The sequence below is a fragment of the Oncorhynchus masou genome, chromosome 31, assembly GCF_036934945.1.
Source record: "Oncorhynchus masou masou isolate Uvic2021 chromosome 31, UVic_Omas_1.1, whole genome shotgun sequence".
NCBI classification, from domain to species: Eukaryota; Metazoa; Chordata; class Actinopteri; order Salmoniformes; family Salmonidae; genus Oncorhynchus; species Oncorhynchus masou.
In genome coordinates, this window is record NC_088242.1 from 82,512,762 (window position 1) to 82,537,184 (window position 24,423).

The 24,423-nt window shown below is 41.9% G+C and overlaps 1 protein-coding gene across 6 annotated transcripts in view; it reads left to right on the forward strand.

Moving 5' to 3' along the window:
• The first annotated feature begins 250 nt into the window (after positions 1-250).
• LOC135524564 (protein strawberry notch homolog 2-like) overlaps positions 251-24,423 on the forward strand; it is a 107,749-nt gene continuing 83,576 nt past the window's right edge. For 4 of the 6 annotated variants that reach the window (XM_064952206.1, XM_064952208.1, XM_064952209.1 and 1 more), the window contains exons 1-2: positions 251-410; positions 15,428-15,613. In XM_064952206.1, the coding sequence (XP_064808278.1) occupies positions 15,565-15,613 (49 nt within the window). In that variant the 5' untranslated portion in view covers positions 251-410; positions 15,428-15,564. Of the gene's footprint in view, positions 411-15,427; positions 15,614-20,186; positions 20,566-24,423 lie in introns of those variants that run through there. The other 2 variants (XM_064952211.1, XM_064952213.1) reach the window with 2 other exon arrangements.

The following is a 24,423-nucleotide window of genomic DNA, read 5'->3' on the forward strand; positions in this document are numbered from 1 at the left end:
GCGTATTTTCCGAGTTCCCTGTTTCTTGAGTACACCATGAATGAGCGACATCACTGATGCTGCGTTCATATACTAGTCGGAACAAGGCAACTCAGAAATGTACGACTCACTAACTGGTTTTAGTTATACACGTTCCGCATTCAACCAATTAGCAAGTCGTAAAGTTTCCGATTTTCCTAGTTCCGACTAGTAATTGAACGCGGCAGGAGTATCCCACTGTGTGACATCCCGAGTGACGACAGCAGAGGAAATATCTGCTTGCAAGATGGCGGCATCTATCAGGAAGTGAAGGAAACAACTGAAAATAAAAGTTGGACCAAATTCCTTGTTTTGGTCCATTTAAAGCAATAATTCGATTGAAAACATAACTGCCAACGGATTTTGTATTCAGAATAAGAAACACATTCGTGGTAAGTTTAATTTCAGCTTTTCGTAAAGCGTAAACACGGCGCGAACGACACATCGTCAGCTAACCTTAGCTATCAATCCCCTGCTCGATCGACTCAAGACTTCTCAAGCAGCTTGAGCAACATAGTTAGCTTGGTAGCCAGGCAAGCTAATAGTCGTCGCATTTCGATAGCATCTATTTGTTTAGCTAGCTAACGTTGGTGAACGTGTAGCTAAGTGGTATTTAATGTTATTTTGAATGCTACTGAAAGATTGCTGTCAAATGTATGTTTTTGTTTTGTAGTTTTCAATATTCGTTTAACTATCGTTATGTCTAGCCAGCCGCTAATGCTAGTTAGCTACGCTTTTGGTACTAACTAGGTATCTCAGAGAGCACCTTGGCTTGGCTAGTGGTAGCTAGCTAGCTATCTCTGCCTTTGTACCAAAGATTTCCCCTAAATATTTTTGTACTGCTTAGTTAGCTAGCCTAGCTAGTTCCCGGCATTGTAGCGACATGATTTGTCATCAAAGCAACTTTATTTTATTTATCGGACATGCATTTAAAGACGACCTTAACTATATTTGCTAGATATCTGGAAAGTATTTGAAATAACTATAGTATCTAGAAAGCGAACTTTAAGGCTTGTGTTTACACGAAGTCTATGGTATTGTTGGCTATTACGCTAACCATACATGTAAAGCCTTTACTTTACTAAAGAACTGCGTTCGTTTTTAAAAATTAAGTGGCTAGCTAGGTATTGCGTATTTGAGTGATCATCGGTTGAACCTTTCGTTATGTAGTTAACAGAATACACAACAGGTTTTCCACATTGAAAGTATACCTTTTTTTCATAGTGATATTGATAGCCCTCACATCCCCGCTTTCTTTCCTAATCCTTTCTGAATCAGTGGACAGTGTGACCAGCTTTTCTTTTAATGTAAACTTTGGAACTCTAATTCACATTACATTTAACATCTCTCTTTTCATAACTAGTACTTTTGATAGGTTGGATATAAAGTAGTCAACCATATCACAATATAATATAGATGGATAAGGCTCAGATGGAAAACAGACGTTTTAGAATTTATTTCAATTTGTTACATGCAAACCCACACAGAATTATGGAGTTGTGAGGTGCATGATAAGTCACTGGCAATCAAAGGCAAGGAAGCACATCTCTTGTTTGGCTGAAAGACCTTTCTATGTGAATGTGGCATGTTTAGGGCCATAGGCACGAGCAGGCATATGGACTCGAGTCACAATGCAGTTCCAGACCTGTCTGCAGGGGTTTTTCTGGCTCAAAAGGGGGCTTAGGTAATGGGTGTGGTCGGAGCAGCTGAATTTTAGTGGCCCCCATCTTGGTAACACATTGAGAATTTGTGGAGCTGAGGGAAAATGTTGCCGTTTTAAGCTCATTCCCTGCCATTCTACCATGGAGCTGAAAGAAAATGTTGCTGTTTTAAAGAAAATTTCCTGCAATTCTATGCATTTTGCTTTGGCTAATGCTGTTTTCTTTTGCTCTAACATAGTAACAAAATCTGCTAAATTCATTTGTTTTGGGGATTTTCAATTCTCCCTGACTGTAGCTTTTATTTGTGATTGTTCGTTCTCAAAGATCATATTGTAAAAAAAATATATAAAGATCTCATTATCATCTACATACTCTATCTGGCTTTAGTCGTTTAAGTTTATACTGAACGCATTTTTCCATCCCTAATTTTGATAAAACATTTTTACCCTGTTTGGACTTGTGAAGAGGGGAAATGTTGACACATGCATTGTGCTGAAGCTTTGCGTGTTATGAGAGGGGAGTGGGGAAGAGCAGGAGGCGATGCATGTGTCATTGTAGCTTGCCTGGATTGTAGATCACTGACAGCTGTGAGGAGGCATTGACCCCTTAAGCTTTAGTCCTGCCTGTCTGAGTATTATGTGCAACTGCAGTGTAACTTTATAGGCCTAGCTGTAGAAATGTTAGCTCTTGTGTCTGCCTGGCATGATATACAAGTGTTTTTTATGGCTGGCAGTTGAGATTTTCTTGATTCCTTGTATGCACAAGTAAGGATAATTGCTCATGAAGAAATCAAAATGACCGTTCTCTTACAAATCTGTAGCCACTTCACAATTTCTTCCCAGCAGAGTACAATTGCCTTCGATGCCTGTAGGCTAGTCAGGGAAAATGCTAATGTTGGCACAGGTTGCCATGGTAGTTTTTCCATGGTCATTTCCCCTAGTGAGGGATGCTATTTGCTGATTGCCAGTTGAATATGCTGTGTTACTGAGCTTCCTGTTTATCCACCATGGCCGAGGGGAGCGAGATAGAGAAGGGTTAGAAATTCATGACATCAAGGCCAATGACCACCTCTCTCGCTCCCCACGGCTACTGGAGCTTAATGGCAACACACAGGCTCTTTAACTATCATGCAGGAATATGTCTACTGAATGAAAACCACAAGCTTCCCCCCTCTCCTTGTTGGCGGCAGTGCACCCCAGAGCTTGATCAATAGACAGCTGTTCACTTCGTGACATGAGTTGACATAAAGTCAGGAGTGTAATAAATTAGAAGAAAAAAAACTCTACTCCACTGTTCTTATTTTGTCACATCCTGTGAAAAATAGGTATTGACAAAAGCAAATGGATCTTACATAAATAATAAATGCTAAAAGTTGACCTCTTTGTATTGAACATAGTGTGGCAAAAAGTATTTAGTCAGCCACCAATTGTGCAAGTTCTCCCACTTAAAAAGATGAGAGGCCTGTAATTTTCATCATAGGTACATTTCAACTATGACAGACAAAATGAGGGAAAAAAATCCAGAAAATCACATTGTAGGATTTTTAATTTATTTATTTGCAAATTATGGTGGAAAATAAGTATTTGGTCAATAACAAAAGTTTATCTCAATACTTTGTTATATACCCTTTGTTGGCAATGACAGAGGTCAAACGTTTCTGTAAGTCTTCACAAGGTTTTCACACACTGTTGCTGGTATTTTGTCCCATTCCTCCATACAGATCTCCTCTAGAGCAGTGATGTTTTGGGGCTGTTGCTGGGCAACACGGACTTTCAACTCCCTCCAAAGATTTTCTATGGGGTTGAGATCTGGAGACTGGCTAGGCCACTCCAGGACCTTGAAATGCTTCTTACGAAGCCACTCCTTCATTGCCCGGGCGGTGTGTTTGGGATCATTGTCATGCTGAAAGACCCAGCCACGTTTCATCTTCAATGCCTTTGCTGATGGAAGGAGGTTTTCACTCAAAATCTCACAATACATGGCCCCATTCATTCTTTCCTTTACACGGATCAGTCGTCCTGGTCCCTTTGCAGAAAAACAGCCCCGAAGCATGATGTTTCCACCCCCATGCTTCAAAGTTGGTATGGTGTTCTTTGGATGCAACTCAGCGTTCTTTGGATGCAACTCAGCATTCTTTGTCCTCCAAATACGACGAGTTGAGTTTTTACCAAAAAGTTATATTTTGGTTTCATCTGACCATATGACATTCTCCCAATCTTCTTCTGGATCATCCAAATGCTCTAGCAAACTTCAGACGGGCCTGGACATGTACTGGCTTAAGCAGGGGGACACGTCTGGCACTGCAGGATTTGAGTCCCTGGTGGCGTAGTGTGTTACTGATGGTAGGCTTTGTTACTTTGGTCCCCGCTCCCTGCAGGTCATTCACTAGGTCCCCCCGTGTGGTTCTGGGATTTTTGCTCACCGTTCTTGTGATCATTTTGACCCCACGGGGTGAGATCTTGCGTGGAGCCCCAGATCGAGAGAGATTATCAGTGGTCTTGTGTGACTTCCATTTCCTAATAATTGCTCCCACAGTTGATTTCTTGACAGCTCTTTGGTCTTGGCCATAGTGGAGTTTGGAGTGTGACTGTTTGAGGTTGTGGACAGGTGTCTTTTATACTGATAACAAGTTCAAACAGGGGCCATTAATATAGGTAACGAGTGGAGGACAGAGGAGCATCTTAAAGAAGAAGTTACAGGTCTGTGAGAGCCAGAAATCTTGCTTGTTTGTAGGTGACCAAATACTTATTTTCCACCATAATTTGCAAATAAATTCATAAAAAATCCTACAATGTGACTTTCTGGATTTTTGTTTTCCTATTTTGTCTGTCATAGTTGAAGTGTACCTATGATGAAAATTACAGGCCTCTCTCATCTTTTTAAGTGGGAGAACTTGCACAATTGGTGGCTGACTAAATACCTTTTTACCCCACTGTACAAACTAACATTTAGGCTTCCATAGGATGTAGTTCTAGGATGTAGTTCTTGATAATCTTATGTTTATAAATGTATTATAACCAAAATACCAATGCTCATTAATGTCTTGCTGCTAGGCTGAGTGAGTTGATCCACAGCCTTGCTTCCGGTCACTGTGCCTCAGTGTGGGGGTGCTACTCCACTGCTCCCCCTCCCCTGCGTCAGCAAGTGCACTCCAGCGCTACCCTTTCTGCCAGAGCTCTGAAGGGCACAAGGCTCTGTTGTTGAGCGCAGCAGGGACAAGGAGCAGGGCGTGTGATTTAATGCACCCAAACAGCGCTCTCTTTTTTTACAGTCAGCTCACTGCTTCCCCTGACATGGACTTTTTGTGCTGTGCTACCACCACTCTTTCCCCTCAATCCAGAGCTAGTGATAAATCTAATTTATAGCTTCTGGGCCGATTGGAGCAAGAGTGAAAATGTAGAGTGGAGGAGGAGCAGAGAGAGGTGGGGGGAGTCAGGAATGGGTAATGGGTTTGACTGTTCCTGTCTTTCCTGGACTCTGGCCTTCATTAGGTAGGCTTATGGTTCATGTATTAAACATGAGCTGGTAGAGCCATGGTTCTTGCAGGAAAAAAGGGCATACTGTTCCGACTACACAGTCTGAGGCGACACATATAGCCTTTTATGGTTGGCTATGTTCTATGTGTGTCTCGGCCACATGAGCCATTCTGAAGATGATTAAAATGCAGAAGAGGGTGCTCAATGCTGTGCCTTTCAGTAGGCTGAGGAGTGTCAACATCCTTCTCTGGAAAGGCAAACGTTGTAATTTCAACATGGAACTAATCCAGCAAGGAAATATTAGGGCAATATTAACAACCACATTAATGGATGAAGATGATTCTGTCATTGTTAAGCTAGCCTAGGTTGTGGGTAGTGAAATGTAAGATTTCTATTTTAAAACATACCAAGCTGCAAATCTGGTACTTATGAAGTAGGCTACCTGGAAATGTATTCATAGCATAAGTAATATTTGTATTCATAAATAATAAAAAGTGTGTTTTGCATCTACTCAGAGCATTCCCACAAGTAACTACAGAAATAGATGATTAGCTGCCATTTCTGAATTTCTTATCAATTATGTGTGTAATAACTGCAGAGCTTGGCTGTTTCATTAGTAGTTCATTAATGGAGAAAGATTAGACACTGAGGTATCGAGTGTAGTGTTGCTGGTTGAGGGGATGGTATTTATTGTGTGCATGGTTTCAGTCAACTCGTTTGGAAGTATAACCTGGTCCTGGATCTCTGTGCTTTATCTTTATCCTCTGCGTGACAACGACAGACACTCGAGGTGTCTTAAGGAGACTTGCCTTGCATGGGTAGATTTTGCAATCAACACCTCAGTCTATTCCTCACATCCTCCTCCCAAATCCGAACACACACCAATCACAAAGTTACGCTCAGCACGTCCGGTGCCAGCTTCCGTTGTTGACAAAACGTGTTTCACTAGCCTGAGTTACAAAACTATGCACCACCATTCATTTTTGTTTACTTTGTGAATTTTTACAAACATTCAAATTAATTGTGTGTTTGATGTAGACTTACCTTGGCCTGACGGTTTTTGATAGCCGTGTAATTCTCTCTCGGACAAGTTGAGAATTCCCTGTCAAGTAGAGAGACACTGAAGCCCTGAAGCCCAGCTAGCCTTGCTTGCCTCCAACCTCGAATGGAGGATGCTAACAAATATTTTCAACGCTGCAGGAGCTGTTTATTTTTGCTTTATTCTGGGACAATGTAGACTGCCTGGACTTTCAATGTAGCAACTGTTTGCTTGCAGAGGACTACAAGGGAGAAGTGGCTGCTTTCAGGAAACAAGTAGCGAACTTACACAAGCTACTGGGGATTCCATGCCTGCCTACTTTTTCTTTATCTTCTTCCCCATTAGCCGGATGCCGCTCTGGCCTGGTGGAAGTGCCGTCGCCGTTTTCCGGTCCGGGCTTACCTTCGCCAAGGGCCTCCTTGGCGAAGGTAAGCCCGGACCCAGGCGAGAAACTGCTTTGCGGTACCTTCTTCCCTGGGGCTTCAGATTCCAAATCGGACCCGGAGGTACCTGCGCCTTCGTCCTCTGTTCTGTCTCCCTCCAGTGGCTTCTACCTCGGGTTCTCCTGCCCATTCATCATCCACGATGGATACTACAGCTGGCTCAGGTCCATCGGGCCCCACCGGCCTTTGTTCCTCAAGGGGTTTACGAAACCACCAGCTGTTGTCATTGTCAGCTTCTAAGGTAAAAGACACCTCTGTTCCCCGGACAAAAACCCTGTGTTAACTTGGAGCACAAGTACAGGACATCACAAGGCTGCTTCCGACCGTTTTGCGACCGCTGACGCTGTTGTAGTCCATGTGAGGTCAAATGTCATTAAAAGGGCTAGCTCGGAACTGCTGAAAAATGATTTTAAATCATGGATTTTTGCTTTCAAAGATTCCAAAAAGCGGCCAATTATTTCATGTCCGGTACCATCGGTGTGAAAGATTCAGTAGGCTTCTGGCATTACACACCTGGCTAAAATATTACTGTAGCTCAGTTGGAATAACTTTTATAGGTAACTTTGACACCTGCTGGAAACAGAATATGCTCTACAGAAATGATGGTCCATCCAAATCATCTTGTCTCCTGGACTCTATCCACACATTTTGAAGGCTGCGTTGAGACTGACTTATCAATGACCCAGGCCCAGATCAGTAATCCCTACCATTGTGTCGCTGAGTGGAAGTAGTCCTGCATCAAATGTAAATTCTCCTAGGGGCGTTGGCAGTCACAATTTAAGTAACCTAATTTGCGCCCCCTCAAACTCTCCTGAATGCCTCTACAGCTATTGTATACACTGAACCATAATTATACTGTTAGCACTGAGACTGTGTGCCCGAGTAGGAATTCAACTGTGGTCACCTCACCCTGCACTATCAGCTCAAACATAAATAACATTGTTACGTCTACTTCTGCTAAGCATCCCAGAAAAGTGCTAAGAATAGCCCACATTAACATATTTAGCATAAGAAAAAAGGTTAATTAAATCAATAAATTACTACTAATAGATGATTCCTATTCTGATCTCTGAAACTTACTTAGAAAATACCTTTTGATACAGTGGTAGCGATGCATGGCTATAACATCTACAGAAAAGACAGAAATGCCCTTGGTGGCAGTGTTGCGGCCTTTATACAGAGCCAAATTCCTGTAAAGCTTTGAGATGATCTCATGCTAAATACTGCTGAAGTAAAATGGCTACAGGTTCACCTGCCGCACATAAAGCCCGTTCTTGTGGGAAGCTGCTATAAACCACCAAGTGCTAAATCTGTATCTGGATAATACACTATATATCGACTGGTCAATAAGCTGTTGGTTCAATAAGCTGTTGGTTTCACCCCGACTGAGATTTTCTTTAGTCGAGCAGTTGCATATTTATCTTTTTTTCTCCCCGTGGTGCACAAGACACCTGTGGTTTGCACCTGTCTCTGTGGAGACCACAGGGATGGCACAGTCCATCACTCTAAGACATGTGATACTGAACTATTATGTAAAAATAATGGTAACTCTAAATATTATTTTATAACAAATGAGCTTTCTCCTGCGTTGGATAACGCTGTTCTGAAACAATCTCTAGTGCCCTGTAGAATAGGTGCCTTTCCCTATGTTGCTATGTGCATAATAGCAAAGTTAACCAGCATATTAAGATTGAGCAGCAGCAATGAGGAGGAAAACGCCCTTGCCTTAGCTTAATTTTCTAAGAAAATTGAGGAGAGACGAAACCCCAACTGAATTAGGTCTATAATCAATAGCATAACTGTTAAATGTGCCTGGCTTTCAATATACAGTACCAGTCAAAAGTTTGTCTTTATATTTTCTACATTGTAGAATAATAGTGAAGACATCAAAACTATTAAATAACACGCATGGATTCATGTAGAAACCAAAGTATTAAACAAATCAAGTAGCGCGAACCACTGCTTTTAATCATGGGAAAAGCAACCTGAAACATAACCGAATACAAACAGTGTAGCTATTCCCTCAGCAAGGCAATCAAACAAGCTAAGCATCAGTATAGAGACAAAGTAGAGTCGCAATTAAACAGCTCAGACACGAGACATATGTGGCAGGGTCTACAGTCAATCATGGACTACAAAAAGAAAACCAGCCCTGTCGCGGACACCGATGTCTTGCTCCCAGACCAACAAAACAACTTCTTTGCTCACTTTGAGGACAATACAGTGCCACTGACAAGGTCGGCTACAAAAACCTGCGGGCTCTCCTTCGCTGCAGCCAATGTGAGTAAAACATGTGTCAACCCTCGCAGGCTGCCGCTCCCAGATGGCATCCCTAGCCGTGTCCTCAGAGCTTGCGCAGACCAGCTGGCTGGTGTGTTTACGGACATATTCAATCCCTATCCCAGTTTGCTTTTCCCGCATGCTTTTTTTTTCTTTAAACCTTTATTTAACTAGGCAAGTCAGTTAAGAACAAATTCTTATTTTCAATGACGGCCTAGGAACAGTGGGTTAACTGCCTGTTCAAGGGCAGAACGACGTATTTGTACCTTGTCAGCTCGGGGATTTGAACTTGCAACCTTCTGGTTATTAGTCCAACGCTCTAACCACTAGGCTACCCTGCCGCCCCAAAGAGGGCTTCAAGAGGGCCACCATTGTTCCTGTTCCCAAGATAGCTAAGGTAACTGAAATAAACGACTATCGCCCTGTAGCACTCACTTCCGTCATGAAGTGCTTTGAGAGACCAGTCAAGGATCATATTACCTCCACCCTACCTGACACCCTAGATCCACTCGAATTTGCTTACCACCCCAATAGGTCCACAGACGACGCAATCCCACTGCACACTGCCCTAACCCATCTGGACAAGAGGAATACCTATGTAAGAATGCTGTTCATCGTTTACAGCTCAGCATTCAATACCATAGTACCCTCAAAATTCGTCATTAAGCTCGAGACCCTGGGTCTCGACCCCGCCCTGTGCATCTGGGCCCTGGACTTTCTGACGGGCCGCCCCCCAGGTGGTGAGGGTTGGAAATATCTCCACCCCCCTGATCCTCAACACTGGGGACCCACACGGATGCGTTCTCAGTCCTCTCCTGTACTCCCTATTCACCCATTACTGCGTGGCCATGCACGCCTCCAACTCAATCATCAAGTTTGCAGACAACACTACAGTGGTAGGCTTGATTACCAACAACAACAAGACGGCCTACAGGGAGGAGGTGAGGGCCATTGAAGTGTAGTGTCAAAAACTGAAATGGTCCACCCACACAGACAGCATGGTGAGAAAGGCGCAAGAGCACCTCTTCAACCTCAGGAGGCTGAAGAAATTTGGCTTGTCACAAAAAACAAAACAAATAACTTTTACAGATGCATAATTGAGAGCATCCTGTCGGGGCTGTATCACCGCCTGGTACAGCAACTGCTCCGTCCACAACTGCAAGGCTCTCCAGAGGGTAGTGAGGTCTGCACAACGTATCACCGGGGGAAATCTACCTGCCCTCCAGGACACCAACACCACCCTGTGTCACAGGAAGGCCAAAAAGATCATCAAGGACAACAACCACCCGAGCCACTGCCTGTTCACCCCGCTATCATCCAGAAGGCGAGGTCAGTACAGGTGCATCAAAGCTGGGACCGAGAGACTGAAAAAGTGCTTCTGTCTCAAGGCCATCAGACTGTTAAATAGCAACCACTAACATTGAGTGGCTGCTGCCAACATACTGACTCATTCTCTAGCAACTTTAATACTTAATAATTGGATGTAATAAATGTATCACTAGTCACTTAAACAGTTCCACTTTATATAATGTTTACATACCCTACATTATTCATCTCATATGTTTAGTGGGGAGAACAAGTATTTGATACACTGCCGATTTTGCAGGTTTTCCTACTTACAAAGCATGTAAAGGTCTGTAATTTTTATCATAGTTATACTTCAACTGTGAGAGACGGAATCTAAAAAAAAATCCAGGATCACATTGTATGATTTTTAAGTAATTAATTTGCATTTTATTTGCATGACATAAATATTTCATCACCTACCAACCAGTAAGAATTCCAGCTCTCACAGACCTGTTAGTTTTTCTTTAAGAAACCCTCCTGTTCTCCACTCATTACCTGTATTAACTGCACCTGTTTGAACTCGTTACCTGTATAAAAGACGCCTGTCCACACCCTCAATCAAACAGACTCCAACATCTCCACAATGGCCAAGACCAGAGAGCTGTGTAAGGACATCAGGTTTAAATTGTAGACCTGCACAAGGCTGGGATGGGCTACAGGACAACAGGCAAGCAGCTTGGTGAGAAGGCAACAACTGTTGGTGCAATTATTAGAAAATGGAAGAAGTTCAAGATGACGGTCAATCACCCTCGGTCTGGGGCTCCATGCAAGATCTCACCTCGTGGGGCATCAATGATCATGAGGAAGGTGAGGGATCAGCCGAGAACTACACGGCAGGACCTGGTCAATGACTCGAAGAGAGCTGGGACCACAGTCTCAAAGAAAATTATTAGTAACACACTACGCCGTCATGGATTTAAATCCTGCAGCGCCCGCAAGGTCCCCGTGCTCAAGTCAGTGCATGTCCAGGCCCGTCTGAAGTTTGCCAATTACCATCTGGATGATCCAGAGGAGGAATGGGACAAGGTCATGGGGTCTGATGAGACAAAAATATAGCTTTTTGGTCTATACTCCACTCGCCGTGTTTGGAGGAAGAAGAAGGATGAGTATAACCCCAAGAACACCATCCCAACCGTGAAGCATGGAGGTGGAAACATCATTCTTTGGGGATGCTTTTCTGCAAAGGGGACAGGACGGCTGCACCTTATTGAGGGGAGGATGGATGGGGCCGTGTATCACAAGATCTTGGCCAACAACCTCCATCCCTCAGTAAGAGCATTGAAGATGGGTCGTGGCTGGGTCTTCCAGCATGACAACGACCCGAAACACACAGCCAGGGCAACTAAGGAGTGGCTCCGTAAGAAGCATCTCAAGGTCCTGGAGTGGCCGAGCCAGTAGAAAATCTTTGGAGGGAGTTTAAAGTCCGTTTTGCCCAGCAACAGCCCTGAAACCTGAAGGATCTGGAGAAGGTCTGTATGTAGGAGTGGGCCAAAATCCCTGCTGCAATGTGTGCAAACCTGGTCAAGAACTACAGGAAACGTATGATCTCTGTAATTGCAAACAAAGATTTCTGTACCAAATATTAAGTTCTGCTTTTCTGATGTATCAAATACGTGCGTCATGCAAGAAAATGCAAATGAATTACTTAAAAATCATACAATGTGATTTTCTGGATTTTTGTTTTAGATTCCGTCTCTCACAGTTGAAGTGTACCTATGATAAAAAATTACAGACCTCTACATGCTTTGCAAGTAGGAAACACTGCCCATTTTGCAGGTTATCAAATACTTGTTCTCCCCACTGTATATACTGTACTCTAAACCATCTACTGCATCTTGCCTATGCTGTTCGGCCATCACGCATCCATATATTTATATGTACATATTCTTATTCATTCCTTTACATTTGTGCGTATAAGGTAGTTGTGAAATTGTTAGACTACTTGTTAGATATTACTGCATGGTCGGAACGATAAGCACAAGCATTTCGCTACACTCACATTAACATCTGCTAAACATGTGTATGTGACCAGTAAGATTTGATTTGACCTGAAATTATTTTCCAACAGTCTTGAAGGAGTTCCCACATATGCGAAGCACTTGTTGGCTGCTTTTCCTTCACTCTGCTGTCCAACTCTTCCCAAACCTTCTCAATTGGGTTGAGGTCGGGTGATTGTGGAGGCCAGGTCATCTGATGCAGCACCCCATCACTCTCCTTCTTGGTAAAATAGCCCCTACACAGCCTGGAGTTGTGTTGGGTCATTGTCCTGTTGAAAAACAAATGATAGTCCCACTAAGCGCAAACCTTATGGGATGGCATATTGCTGCTGAATGCTATGGTAGCCATGCTGGTTAAGTGTGCCTTGAATTCTAAATAAATCACCAGCAAAGCACCCCCAAACCATCACACCTCCTCCATGCTTCACAGTGGGAACCACACATGCGGAGCTCATCCGTTCACCTACTCTGCATCAAATTTGTACTCATCAGACCGAAGGACAGATTTCCACCGGTCTGTCCATTGCTCATGTTTCTTGGCCCAAGCAAGTCTCTTCTTCATATTGGTGTCCTTTAGTATTGGTTTCTTTGCAGCAATTTGACCATGAAGACCTGATTCAAACACATTATCCCATGAACAGCTGATGTTGAGATGTGTGTTACTCGAACTCTGAAGCATTTATTTGGGCTGCAATTTCTGAGGCTGGTAACTCTAATGACCTTATCCTCTGCAGCAGAGGTAATTCTGGGTCTTCCTTTCCTGTGGCGGTCTTCATGAGAGCTAGTTTCATCATAGCACTTGATGGTTTTTGCAACTGCATTTGAAGAAACTTTCAGAGTTCTTGACATTTTCCGGATTGACTGACCTTCATGTCTTAAAGTAATCATGGACTGTTGTTTCTCTTTGCCAATTTGAGCTGTTCTTGCCATAATATGGACTTGGTCTTTTACCAAATAGGGCTATCGTCTGTATATCACCCCTACCTTGTCACAATACAGCTGATTGGCTCAAACGCGTTAAGACGGAAATAAATTGCACAAATTAACTTTTAACAAGGAACACCAGTTAATTGAAATGCATTCCAGATGACTACCCCGTGAAGCTGGTCGAGAGAATGCTAAGAGTGTGCAACGCTGTCATCAAGGTAGCTACTTTGAAGAATCTTAAATATAAAATATATTTAGATTTGTTTATCACTTCTTTGGTTTCTACATGATCCCGTGTGTTATTTCATAGTTTTGATATCTTCACTATTTTTCTACAATGTAGAAAATATTAAAAGATTAAAACCCCTTGAATGAGTAGGTGTTTCCGAACTATTGACTGGTACTGTATATTTAATGAAATAAGACCGATCTTGCATCTGTTGCCTGTTTGAGTGTTTGTTTTAATAGCCTGATTCCGTGAGCACCTAGCCTAATGCAATGGCAAAATGTCAGAGAAAGCAATTTCATAGATAATGCTTTTTAAAATCTTTTGCTATGCTGTAATAAAGGCGTACAGATATTTTTGCATTAGAACAGGTTGGTATTACTTAATGTATTTAGTGTTTACACTGTTCCAAACAGGCAGAAAAATAATATTGTAATCTAACAGCACCTGTTTGTCATGCACTCAGCTCTCGCTCCTATACCCTCTTTTTCTTGATCTCCTTATTGTTATTATAATAATAATAATAATAATAATAATAAGTAATGATTAGTAGGCTTTGCCACAGGAGATGCTAGAGTGCGAGGGGATAAGGACATCCCAGATGGCCAAACCCTCCCCTAACCCAGTAGCTAAGATGGGGAGAAGTCTGCTCATAATAAAACGCTGCTCTGCCTTCTTAACAAGGCAGGTCCTACAAGCCCTAGTTTTGTTGCACCTGGACTACTGTCCAGTCGTGTGGTAAGGTGCCACACAGAGGGACTTAGAAAAATTATAATTGGAAGCACGGCTGGCCCTTAAATGTACACGGAGAACTAACATTGGCTCAAAATAGAGGAAAGATTGACTTCATCACTATTAAGTTTTGACATGCTGAATGCACCGAGCTGTCTGTTTTTAAACTATACTGAACAAAAATATAAACACAACATGTAAAGGGTTGGTTTCATGGGTTGAAATAAAAGATTTTGAAATGTTCCATGCTCACAAAAAGCTTATTTCTATCACATTTTGTGCACAAATTTTACATCCCTGTTAGAGTATTTCACCGTTGCATGATAATCCATCCACCTAACAGGTGTGGCATATTAAGAAGCTGATTAAACAGCATGATCATTACACAGGTGCACCTTGTGCTGGGGGACAATAAATGGCCACTCTGAAATGTGCAGTTTTGTAACCTGACACAATGCCACAGTTGGCTTGCTGACAGCAGAAATGTCCACCCAGGCTGTTACCAGAGAATTTAATTTATATTTCTCTACTATAAGCCGCTGTTTTAGAACATTTTGCCAAGTGTCCAACCGGCCTCAGAAAAGCAGAACATGTGTAACCACACCAGCACAGGACCTCCACATCCAGCTTCTTCACCTGCGGGATCGTCTGAGACCAGCTCCCCAGTGGGTGGGCCTATGGCCAGTCATGTGAAATCCATCGATTTGGGGCTAATTCATTTATTTCAATTGACTAGTTTCCATATTTGAACTTTAACTCAGTAAAATCATTTATATATTTGTTCAGTATACAAGCACACAGCTCGGACACCCATGTATACCCCACAAGACATGCCACCAGAGGTCTCTTCACAGTCCAGAACAGACTATGAGAGGCGCACAGTACTACATAGAGCCATAGCTACATGGAACTTTTATTTCACATCAAGTAATTGATGCAAGCAGTAGAATCAGATGTAAAAAAAAAACATAAAAATACACCTTATGGAACAGTGGGGACTGTGAAGAGACATGCACAGACATGCTTGCACATACAAGTGATAAGACACGCACTCTACACACACCTACACAGCAATTTTGTAGATATGTGGTCGTGGAGTCGTGGCCAGAGGGCCCACACTTAATGTGTTATGTAATATGTAATGTTATGTAATATTTTAAATTGTAGATAACTGCCTTAATGTTACTGGACCCCAGGAGGAGTAGCTGCTGCGTTGACAACAGTTAATGGGGATCCTTAAAGAATACAAAATACAAATACGTTTGTCTTTTCGCTTTGTAGGTAGCTAGAGTGGACCGGTGCTAAGGGGACTGATCTGGTTTCTGTTCTGCCCTCCGGAGCCCGACCTGTGACGTTCTCTTTACTTCTCACCACTGGGGCCCACAGGGCAATCCCTTCTCAAACACACACTGACAGGCATGGAGCTATACGACACCACAGACGAGACCGTACGTCAAGATTTCTTGGGTAATATTATCTTCAAGATTTTAACTAAAAAAATAAAACAATTCTCTGTGACTAATTCATCCTCTAAAAATATAGGATTGTAGAAGCTGTCACCACAAAGCTAAATATTTGCTCTTATCATACATGGGTGAGCTCAACCCGAGGTGGTGTTAAAATGGAGTTGGATGTAATCCTTCTAAGTCAAATACATGAGATCATCTCCTGAGAATGTTCATTCCAGTTGACCCTGAGTGATCCAGCATTAAGGAGAGGAATCCCAGAGCGATCAGCTCTTCTTTCACTAGTCAGAGAGACAGGAACCCTTATCACAGACAATAGCAGGGGGTTAACAATGTTTTGTTCAATTGCTGATTGTTTCTTGTTTTAAGGTCACGTGCACAAGTTCAGTGAAATGCCTTTTTTGTTTAATTGGGACCTCCTGCCGGTGGGCGACTGACAGACAACATTTTCGCCTATTTCTACATGTAAAATCAGTTTGTAAATTACATCCGGCACTTTTTCATCGATTAACAACATTGTATTTTCTAAGGCCACAACAATGCTTAAACCACATCAGGAAACCTGAGGGCTGAGAAAAATCTAAGAAATTTTGAATTTTGGGTGCAGTTACCCTTTAATGCACCAGCTAGAGACCATTGTTTGGTTAGGTAGGCATCGTCTACTTTGTACTTAACATTTTAATTGAGATGATTTTGGGAAAGCCTTCATCTCTACCAGAAGAATGTTGTTATTATTAGCATAATCGCTAAACATAGTGTGGACATATACACGCACACAGACAGACAGGGTCGTTCATGTTGCTGTTTCAGGAAGTTGCAGGAAAATACGACTCACTGATGCATTTTGTTTATGTCTTTTGATTAACTTGGGCAAATGTAATGAATTTTCAAATAAGTTCAATACATTTAGTTGATTTCCTACAAAATTAAATTTTTTAAATATATATTAATATTGTTGAATTCCGTTTCATGTCTGGATTCCGTGATTCCATCCGCAATGCAGATTTTATAGGGCCCTAGTCACCCTTCCGCAGCCTCTGTCTACAGCCAAGCCGTGTCCCCAGAGCACTCCAAATATCATAGGTGATGGCTGGCAGTGTTGTAGTACTCGAGTCCAGGACTCGGACACGAGTCCAGGACTCGGACACGAGTCCGACTCATCCCAATTTTCATGATGTGACTCGACTTTGACTCAAATTTTGGTGACTCGGACTCGCCTTCCCTTCACTTGTATCTGCACTTGGACTGGATAGGCTGCTATGATAAGTAAAATATTAACTGCACAGGTTGCACAGAGAAGCCAGTGTTCTGTTCTATAGTAATATGAAGGACGCGCCACAGCGGCGCACAGTCGACATCAGCTCTTGAGCTGTGGCGAAGCAAGCGATGTGTAGCAGGCTTGGCTGCACATCGCACAAGCAGCTCTTGCTTCCCGGTTACCACCAATCACCAGCCTACTATTTAGCTTTGCCTGGTTAAGAAACACAAACTGCTCTTGGAAATGTTAAACAATGGTATTGAATAGTATACTCTTTCCCCTTGAGTATAGAAAAGTAGTCTGTCTTTGAATTTGTCTCGTTCTGACAAGTCTCCCTTTACTTTTCACTCTGTAATAAAAAACCTACATAAATATCAGTGGGCAATTACAAAAAAGAAGCTGAGATACTGTTACAACTGTAACATTGCAAATAATAATCCGGTCAATCTAACAGGAGCAATGTCTTCTAGACACTATCCCTTCAAAACATTACGGATTTGACATAATTATTGAACATTATTTTAAAATATGTGTATGAAGGACTTATTTGTTTCATAGGCTATTGCATATTGCAGGCAATTATGACCATTGGACAATAGGAAGGAAATCGTTGCGTTACTTCAATGCTCAAATAAAAATCTTCCCGCCGGCCCGCCACTAGTTTTCTTCAGCCAAATCTGAGCCAAATCAATAGAGGTGTGAATCTAGCTTCAGAAGAGCATCAATCCGGCAGTATCAGTAATGACTTTAGCCATAGGGACTTGTGACTTGACCATTGGTGACTCTGAGTCGGACTTGAATCGAACTTAGCCGTAGGGACTCGTGACTCGAGGACAGGAGACTTGGGACTCGACTCGGACTATAGGTTTAGTGACGACTACAACACTGGCGACTGGTGACGGAGTCCTCTTAACTCTTGCCTTGGACTCTTTGTCAATCGTCAATGTAAAGCAGTAGTGTTCTTTCTGCTAATTTCACCGTCATAGGTTTTTATTGAGTTCAGGTTGTTAGGTTCAATAGATTGTGTAATTGTTCGCCGTTCACTTGCTGACTTTGCTGTGTGCTATAAGCACCACCTGCCGGTGGGCGACTGACTGCTGCCATTTTTAGCCCATGTACAATTGGTTTGTAAATTACGTCCTGCACTTTGCTCAGGGGTGCAGCGTACTCTCGGCCGGCAGACACATGACAATCCTACTGGTCTGTCCGTGCTATTAATCACATACAGATCTGGGACCAGGCTAGTGTTCTCTCTGACCTGGTGAAAGAGGAGCTGATCTCTCTAGGACTCCTCCCCCTAATGCTGGACCTCTCAGGGTCAATTGGAATGATCATTGTCAGTAGATCTCATGTTTGATTTAGGAGGATTCCCTCCAACTCCCTTTTAACCCCACCTCAGGTTGAGCTCACCCATGTATGATAAGAGATAAGATCATTGTCAGTAGATCTCATGTTTGATTTAGGAGGATTCCCTCCAACTCCCTTTTAACACCACCTCTGGTTGAGCTCACCCATGTATGATAAGAGATAAGATCATTGTCAGTAGATCTCATGTTTGATTTAGGAGGATTCCCTCCAACTCCCTTTTAACCCCACCTCAGGTTGAGCTCACCTACAGTGCCTCACCTGTTGTCATTCAGCCTGAATTTAAAATGGATTAAATTAAGATTTTTTTTGTCACTGGCCTACACACAATACCCCATAACATCAAAGTGGAATTATGTTTTTGGCAATATTTACAAATGAAAGACAACACATTTCAGCTAAGTATTCAACCCATTTGTTATTGCAAGCGTAAATAAGTTCAGATGTAAAAATGTGATTAACAAGTCACACAAGTTGCATGGATGCACTCTGCAATAATAGCATTTAACATGATTGATACCTCATCTCTGTACCCCACACACACAATTATCTATAAGGTCCCTCAGTCGAGTAGTGAATTTCAAACACAGATCCAACCACAAAGACCAGGGAGGTTTTCCAATGCCTCGTGAAGAAGGGCACCTATTGGTAGATCGGTAAAAAAATACTTTGAATATATCCCTTTGAGCATGGTGAAATTATTAATTACACTTTGGATGGTGTATCAATACACCCAGTCACTACAAAGATACAGGTGTCCTTCCTAACTCAGTTGTCAGAGAGGAAAGAAACCACTCAGGGATTTCACATGAGGCTAATGGTGACTTTAAAACAGTTACAGAGTTTAATGGCTGTGATGGGAGAACTGAGGATGGATAAACATTGTAGTTACTACACAATACTAACCTAATTGACAGAGAGAATAGAAGGAAGCCTGGACAGAATAAAAAAAAAATATTCAAAAAAATACATCCTGTTTACATCCTGTTTACAACAAGACACAACAAAAAATGTGGCAAAGCAATTAACACTTTGTATTCAGGACAAAAAATTATGTTTGGGGCAAATCCAACACATTACGGAATACCATTCTCTATATGTTGAAGAATAGTGGCGGCTTCATCGTTTATGGGTATGCTTGTTATCGTTAAGGACTAGGGCTTTTTTTTTACAATAAAAGTAAACAGAATGAAGCTAAGCACAGGCAAAATGCTAGAGGGACAACCTGGTTGTCTGCTTTCCACCAGACACTGAGATGAATTCACCTTTTAAAACACAAGGCCAAATCTACACAAGTTGCTTAACAAGAAGACAGCGAATGTTCCTGACCGAGTTACAGTTTTGACTTAAATCTGCTTGAAAATCTATGGCATGACTTAAATGGCTGTCTAGCATTGTTCAGCAACCAATTTGGCAGAGGTTGAATCATTTTGAAAATAATATTTTTCTATCCAGTTGTGCAAAGCTCTTAGACTTAACCAGAAAGACTCACAGTTGTAATTGCTACCAAAGGTGAATCTAACATGTATTGACTCAGTGGTGTGTATACTTATATACATTAGTACTTTCCTTATTTCATTTTCAATAAATTTGCTAACATAAAAAAAGCATGTTTTCACTTTGCCATTATGGGGTATGTGTGTAGATAGGTGAGGAAAAAATATATTTAATCCATTTTTATATCGGGCTGTAACACAATAAACATTCATTAAGTTGAGGGGTATGAATACCTTCTGAAGGCACTGTATTTAAGATACAAGATCATATTTAGCCTTGTGTTGAAAGCTTCAACAATCCCTCATTTTTAGAGGATGAATTACAGTCGCAGAGAAACATTTTTAGAGCTGAAATCTTGATGATGATGATAATATTACACCAAGAAATCTTAAGATACTGTCCTGTCTGTGGTGACATGCAGCTGCGTGTCTGTGTTTGAGAAGGAAAGGGATTGCCATGTGGGCCCCAGTGGCGAGAAACAGGTTGGGCTCCACCTGAGAATGTCACAGGTCGGGCTCCACCTGAGTCTCCAGAGAGAATGGAACAGAAACCAGATCAGTCCCTTTAGCCCACTGTAGGAAGCAGTTATCTAGAAAGCAAAAAGCTACTGTTAGGCTGGCACTGGACATGCAAGATAGGCCATAACAAAACAGAATATAAAATGGCATATTGAATGCACCGAGTGGTCTGGGGGATGGCGCTTGACTTTGCAGCCACTGTGCAGCATTTAGTCCACCTCCAGCTTTCCCATCTTTTTCAGTAGTTTGTCATTCCAGCCACTCAGACTCCGTCTACAGCCAAGCCAGGTCCTCAGAGCACTTAAAATATCATAGGTGGTGACTGATTCCTCAAAACCCGTGCCTCACCTTGTCAAGCTTCAATGCAAAGCAGTAACTTTATTGCTGCTAATTTCATTGTTGAATGTTTCATATAGGTTAGGAGTACGTCAAATAAAACCTGTATTGCATTGTCATTTAGGCTGATTTCTGTTTCACTTGGAGCTGAGCTTGTTGAAGGAAGCGGATAGTACCTTATGCAAAGAGTTTAAAAGCTTTCAACAGCTTTGCTGTTCTAATGTAGGCTATTGTAATCTCTCCTTTCCCCCTGCTTGGGTTTGACGGAAAAGACTATCCTGCTATCTGCTAGTGTTTCCACACAGTAGGCTACTCTGTATCCTGCCCTGACCAATAGTCCAGTCCCCTATGGCTTAGATCAGAATCACCCACTCATTGTTAACACCAGCCTATTCAGATTCAGAGTACACTCCACAGTTTACTTTGCCAGTAATAAAATTGTAGCCGGACAAATTCTCCAGGGCTGCCTTGCTACTGAGGAGAGGGAGAACGCAATTGAGGAGCCTTGGCCTAAGTTACTGTTGATTGCGAAGATTGAGTCCTTTTTCAATGAAGTTAAACAAAAGTTAGTGGCTCTGGTGAAAAGGCGTCAGACTGTGACCATTAATCACATTTTGCGACCCTTTGATTTGGCCTACTTCTGTGTCTAGCAAGTGTGGCTCTCTGTCTCTCTGTCTCTGTCTCTCTGTCTCTGTCTCTCGCTCTGTGTCTCTGTCTCTGGAGAAAACAAATGCCCTAGGCAAAAGAAAATTGTTCTGATTGTGTAACATTGTCAAATCCAATTGCTGGTATAACACAGCTATTGTGTTGTCACAGATGGCGAGAGGATGTTCTGAGCTTTCTGTAGGTATAGTATATTTCTCAATTATGAGTTAAATTGGCCGGTAGGGAAATCCTTGTCTCATCGCGCACCAGCGACTCCTGTGGCGGGCCGGGCGCAGTGTGCGCTAACCAAGGTTGCCAGGTGCACGGTGTTTCCTAAGACACATTGGTGCGGCTGGCTTCCGGGTTGGATGGTGCTGTGTTAAGAAGCAGTGCGGCTTGGTTGGGTTGTGTATCGGAGGACGCATGACTTTCAACCTTCGTCTCTCCCGAGCCCGTACGGGAGTTGTAGCGATGAGACAAGATAGTAGCTACTAAACAATTGGATACCACGAAAAAGGGGTAAAAAAAAAATCTTATTTTAGATTCTTCAAAGTAGCTTTGTCTTGATGACAACTTTGCAATCGGTCGACCGATTATGATTTTTCAAACCGATACCGACCGATTATCGGAGGCCCAATAAAAGCCGATATTTTTATATTTTTTTAATATAGATTTATTTATTTATTTGTAATAATAACAATTACAACAATACTGAATTAACACTTATTTTAACTTAATATAATAAATCAATAAAAACAATTTAGATTCAAATAAATAATGAAACATATTCAATATGGTTTAAATAATGCAAAAACAAAGTGTTGGAGAAAAAAGTAAAAGTGCAATATGTGCCATGTAAGAAAGCTAATGTTTATGTAAGTTCCTTGCCCAGAACATGAGAACATATGAAAGCTGGTGGTTCCTTTTAACATGAGTATTCAATATTCCCAGGTAAGAAGTTTTAGGTTGTAGTTGTTATAGGAATTATAGGACTATTTCTCTCTATACCGTTTGTATTTCATTAACCTTTGACTATTGGATGTTCTTATAGGCACTTTAGTATTACCAGTGTAACAGTATAGCTTCCGTCCCTCTCCTCGCTCCTACCTGGGCTCGAACCAGGAACACATCGACAACAGCCACCATCGAAGCAGCGTTACCCAAGCAGAGCAAGGGGAACAACCACTCCAAGTCTCAGAGCGAGTGACGTTTGAACCTGTGATAAGCACGCACCCCGCTAACTAGCTAGCCATTTCACATCGGTTACACCAGCCTAATCTCTGGAGTTGATAGGCTTGAAGTCATAAATGCTTGAAGCATTGCGAAGAGCTGCTGGCAAAACGCACGAAAGTGCTGTTTGAATGAATTCTTACGAGCCTGCTGGTGCCTACCAACGCTCAGTCAGACTGCTCTATCAATTCATAGACTTAATTATAACATAACGCACAGAAATACGAGCCTTAGGTCATTAATATGGTCGAATCCGGAAACAAGACGTTTATTCTTTCAGTGAAATACGGAACCGTTCCGTATTTTATCTAACGGGTGGCATCCATAAGTCTACATATTCCTGTTACATTGTACAACCTTCAATGTTATGTCATATTACGTACAATTCTGGCAAATTAGGTGGCCCAAACTGTTGCATATACACTGACTCTGCATGCATGAACGCAAGAGAAGTGACACAATTTCACCTGGTTAATATTGCCTGCTAACCTGGATTTCTTTTAGCTAAATATGCAGGTTTAAAACTATTTACTTCTGTGTGTTGATTTTAAGAAAGGCATTGATGTTTATGGTTAGGTACACATTGGTGCAACGATACGCACCACATCGATTATATGCAACGCAGGACACGCTAGATAAACTAGTAATATCATCATCCATGTGTAGTTAACTAGTGATTGATTGTTTTTTAGAAGTTAAGTTTAATGCTAGCTAGCAGCTTACCTTGGATTCTACTGCATTCGTGTAACAGGCAGGCTCCTCGTGGAGTGCAATATTATAATCCGGTGGTTAGAGCATTGGACTAGTTAACTGTAAGGTTGCAAGATTGAATCCCCGAGCTGACAAGGTAAAAATCTGTCGTTCTGCCCCTGAACGAGGCATTTAACCCACCGTTCCTAGGCCGTCATTGAAAATAAGAATGTGTTCTTAACTTACTTGCCTAGTTAAATAAAGGTGTAAAAAAAAAATGTCCAAATCGGAGTCCAAAAATACCGATTTTCCGATTGTTATGAAAACTTGAAATCGGACATTCCGATTAATTGGTCGACTTCTACTTTGCACACTTGGGATTTTCTCAAACAGCTTCACCTGGATTGCTTTTTCAACAGTCTTGAAGGAGTTCCAACATATGCTGAGCACTTGTTAACTGCTTTTCCTTCACTCTACTGTCCAACTCATCCCAAACCATCTCAATTGGGTTGATGTCGGGTGATTGTGGAGGCCAGATCATCCGATGCAGCACTCATCACTCAAATAGGGATAGGCCAAATAGCCCTTACACCGCCTGGAGGTGTCCCAAAAAGCGCAAACCAGATGGGATGGCGTATCGCTGCGGAATGCTGTGTAGCCATGCTGGTTAAGTGTGCCTTGAATTCTAAATAAATCACAGACCGTGTCACCAGCAAAGCACCATCACACCACCACCTCCATGCTTCACAGTGGGAACCACAGATGCAAAGATCATCGTCAAATCAAATTTTATTTGTCACATGCACATGGTTAGCAGATGTTAATGCGAGTGTAGCGAAATGCTTGTGCTTCTAGTTCCGACAATGCAGTAATAACCAACAAGTAATCTATCTAACAATTCCAAAACTACTGTCTTATACACACAAGTGTAAGGGGATAAAGAATATGTACATAAAGATATATGAATGAGTGATGGTACAGAGCAGCATAGGCAAGGTACAGTAGATGGTATCGAGTACAGTATATACATATGAGATGAGTATGTAAACAAAGTGGCATAGTTAAAGTGGCTAGTGATACATGTATTACATAAAGATGCAGTAGATGATATAGAGTACAGTATATACGTATACATATGAGATGAATAATGTAGGGTATGTAAACATATTAGGTAGCATTGTTTAAAGTGGCTAGTGATACATGTATTACATAAAGATGCAGTAGATGATATAGAGTACAGTATATATGTATACATATGAGACGAATAATGTA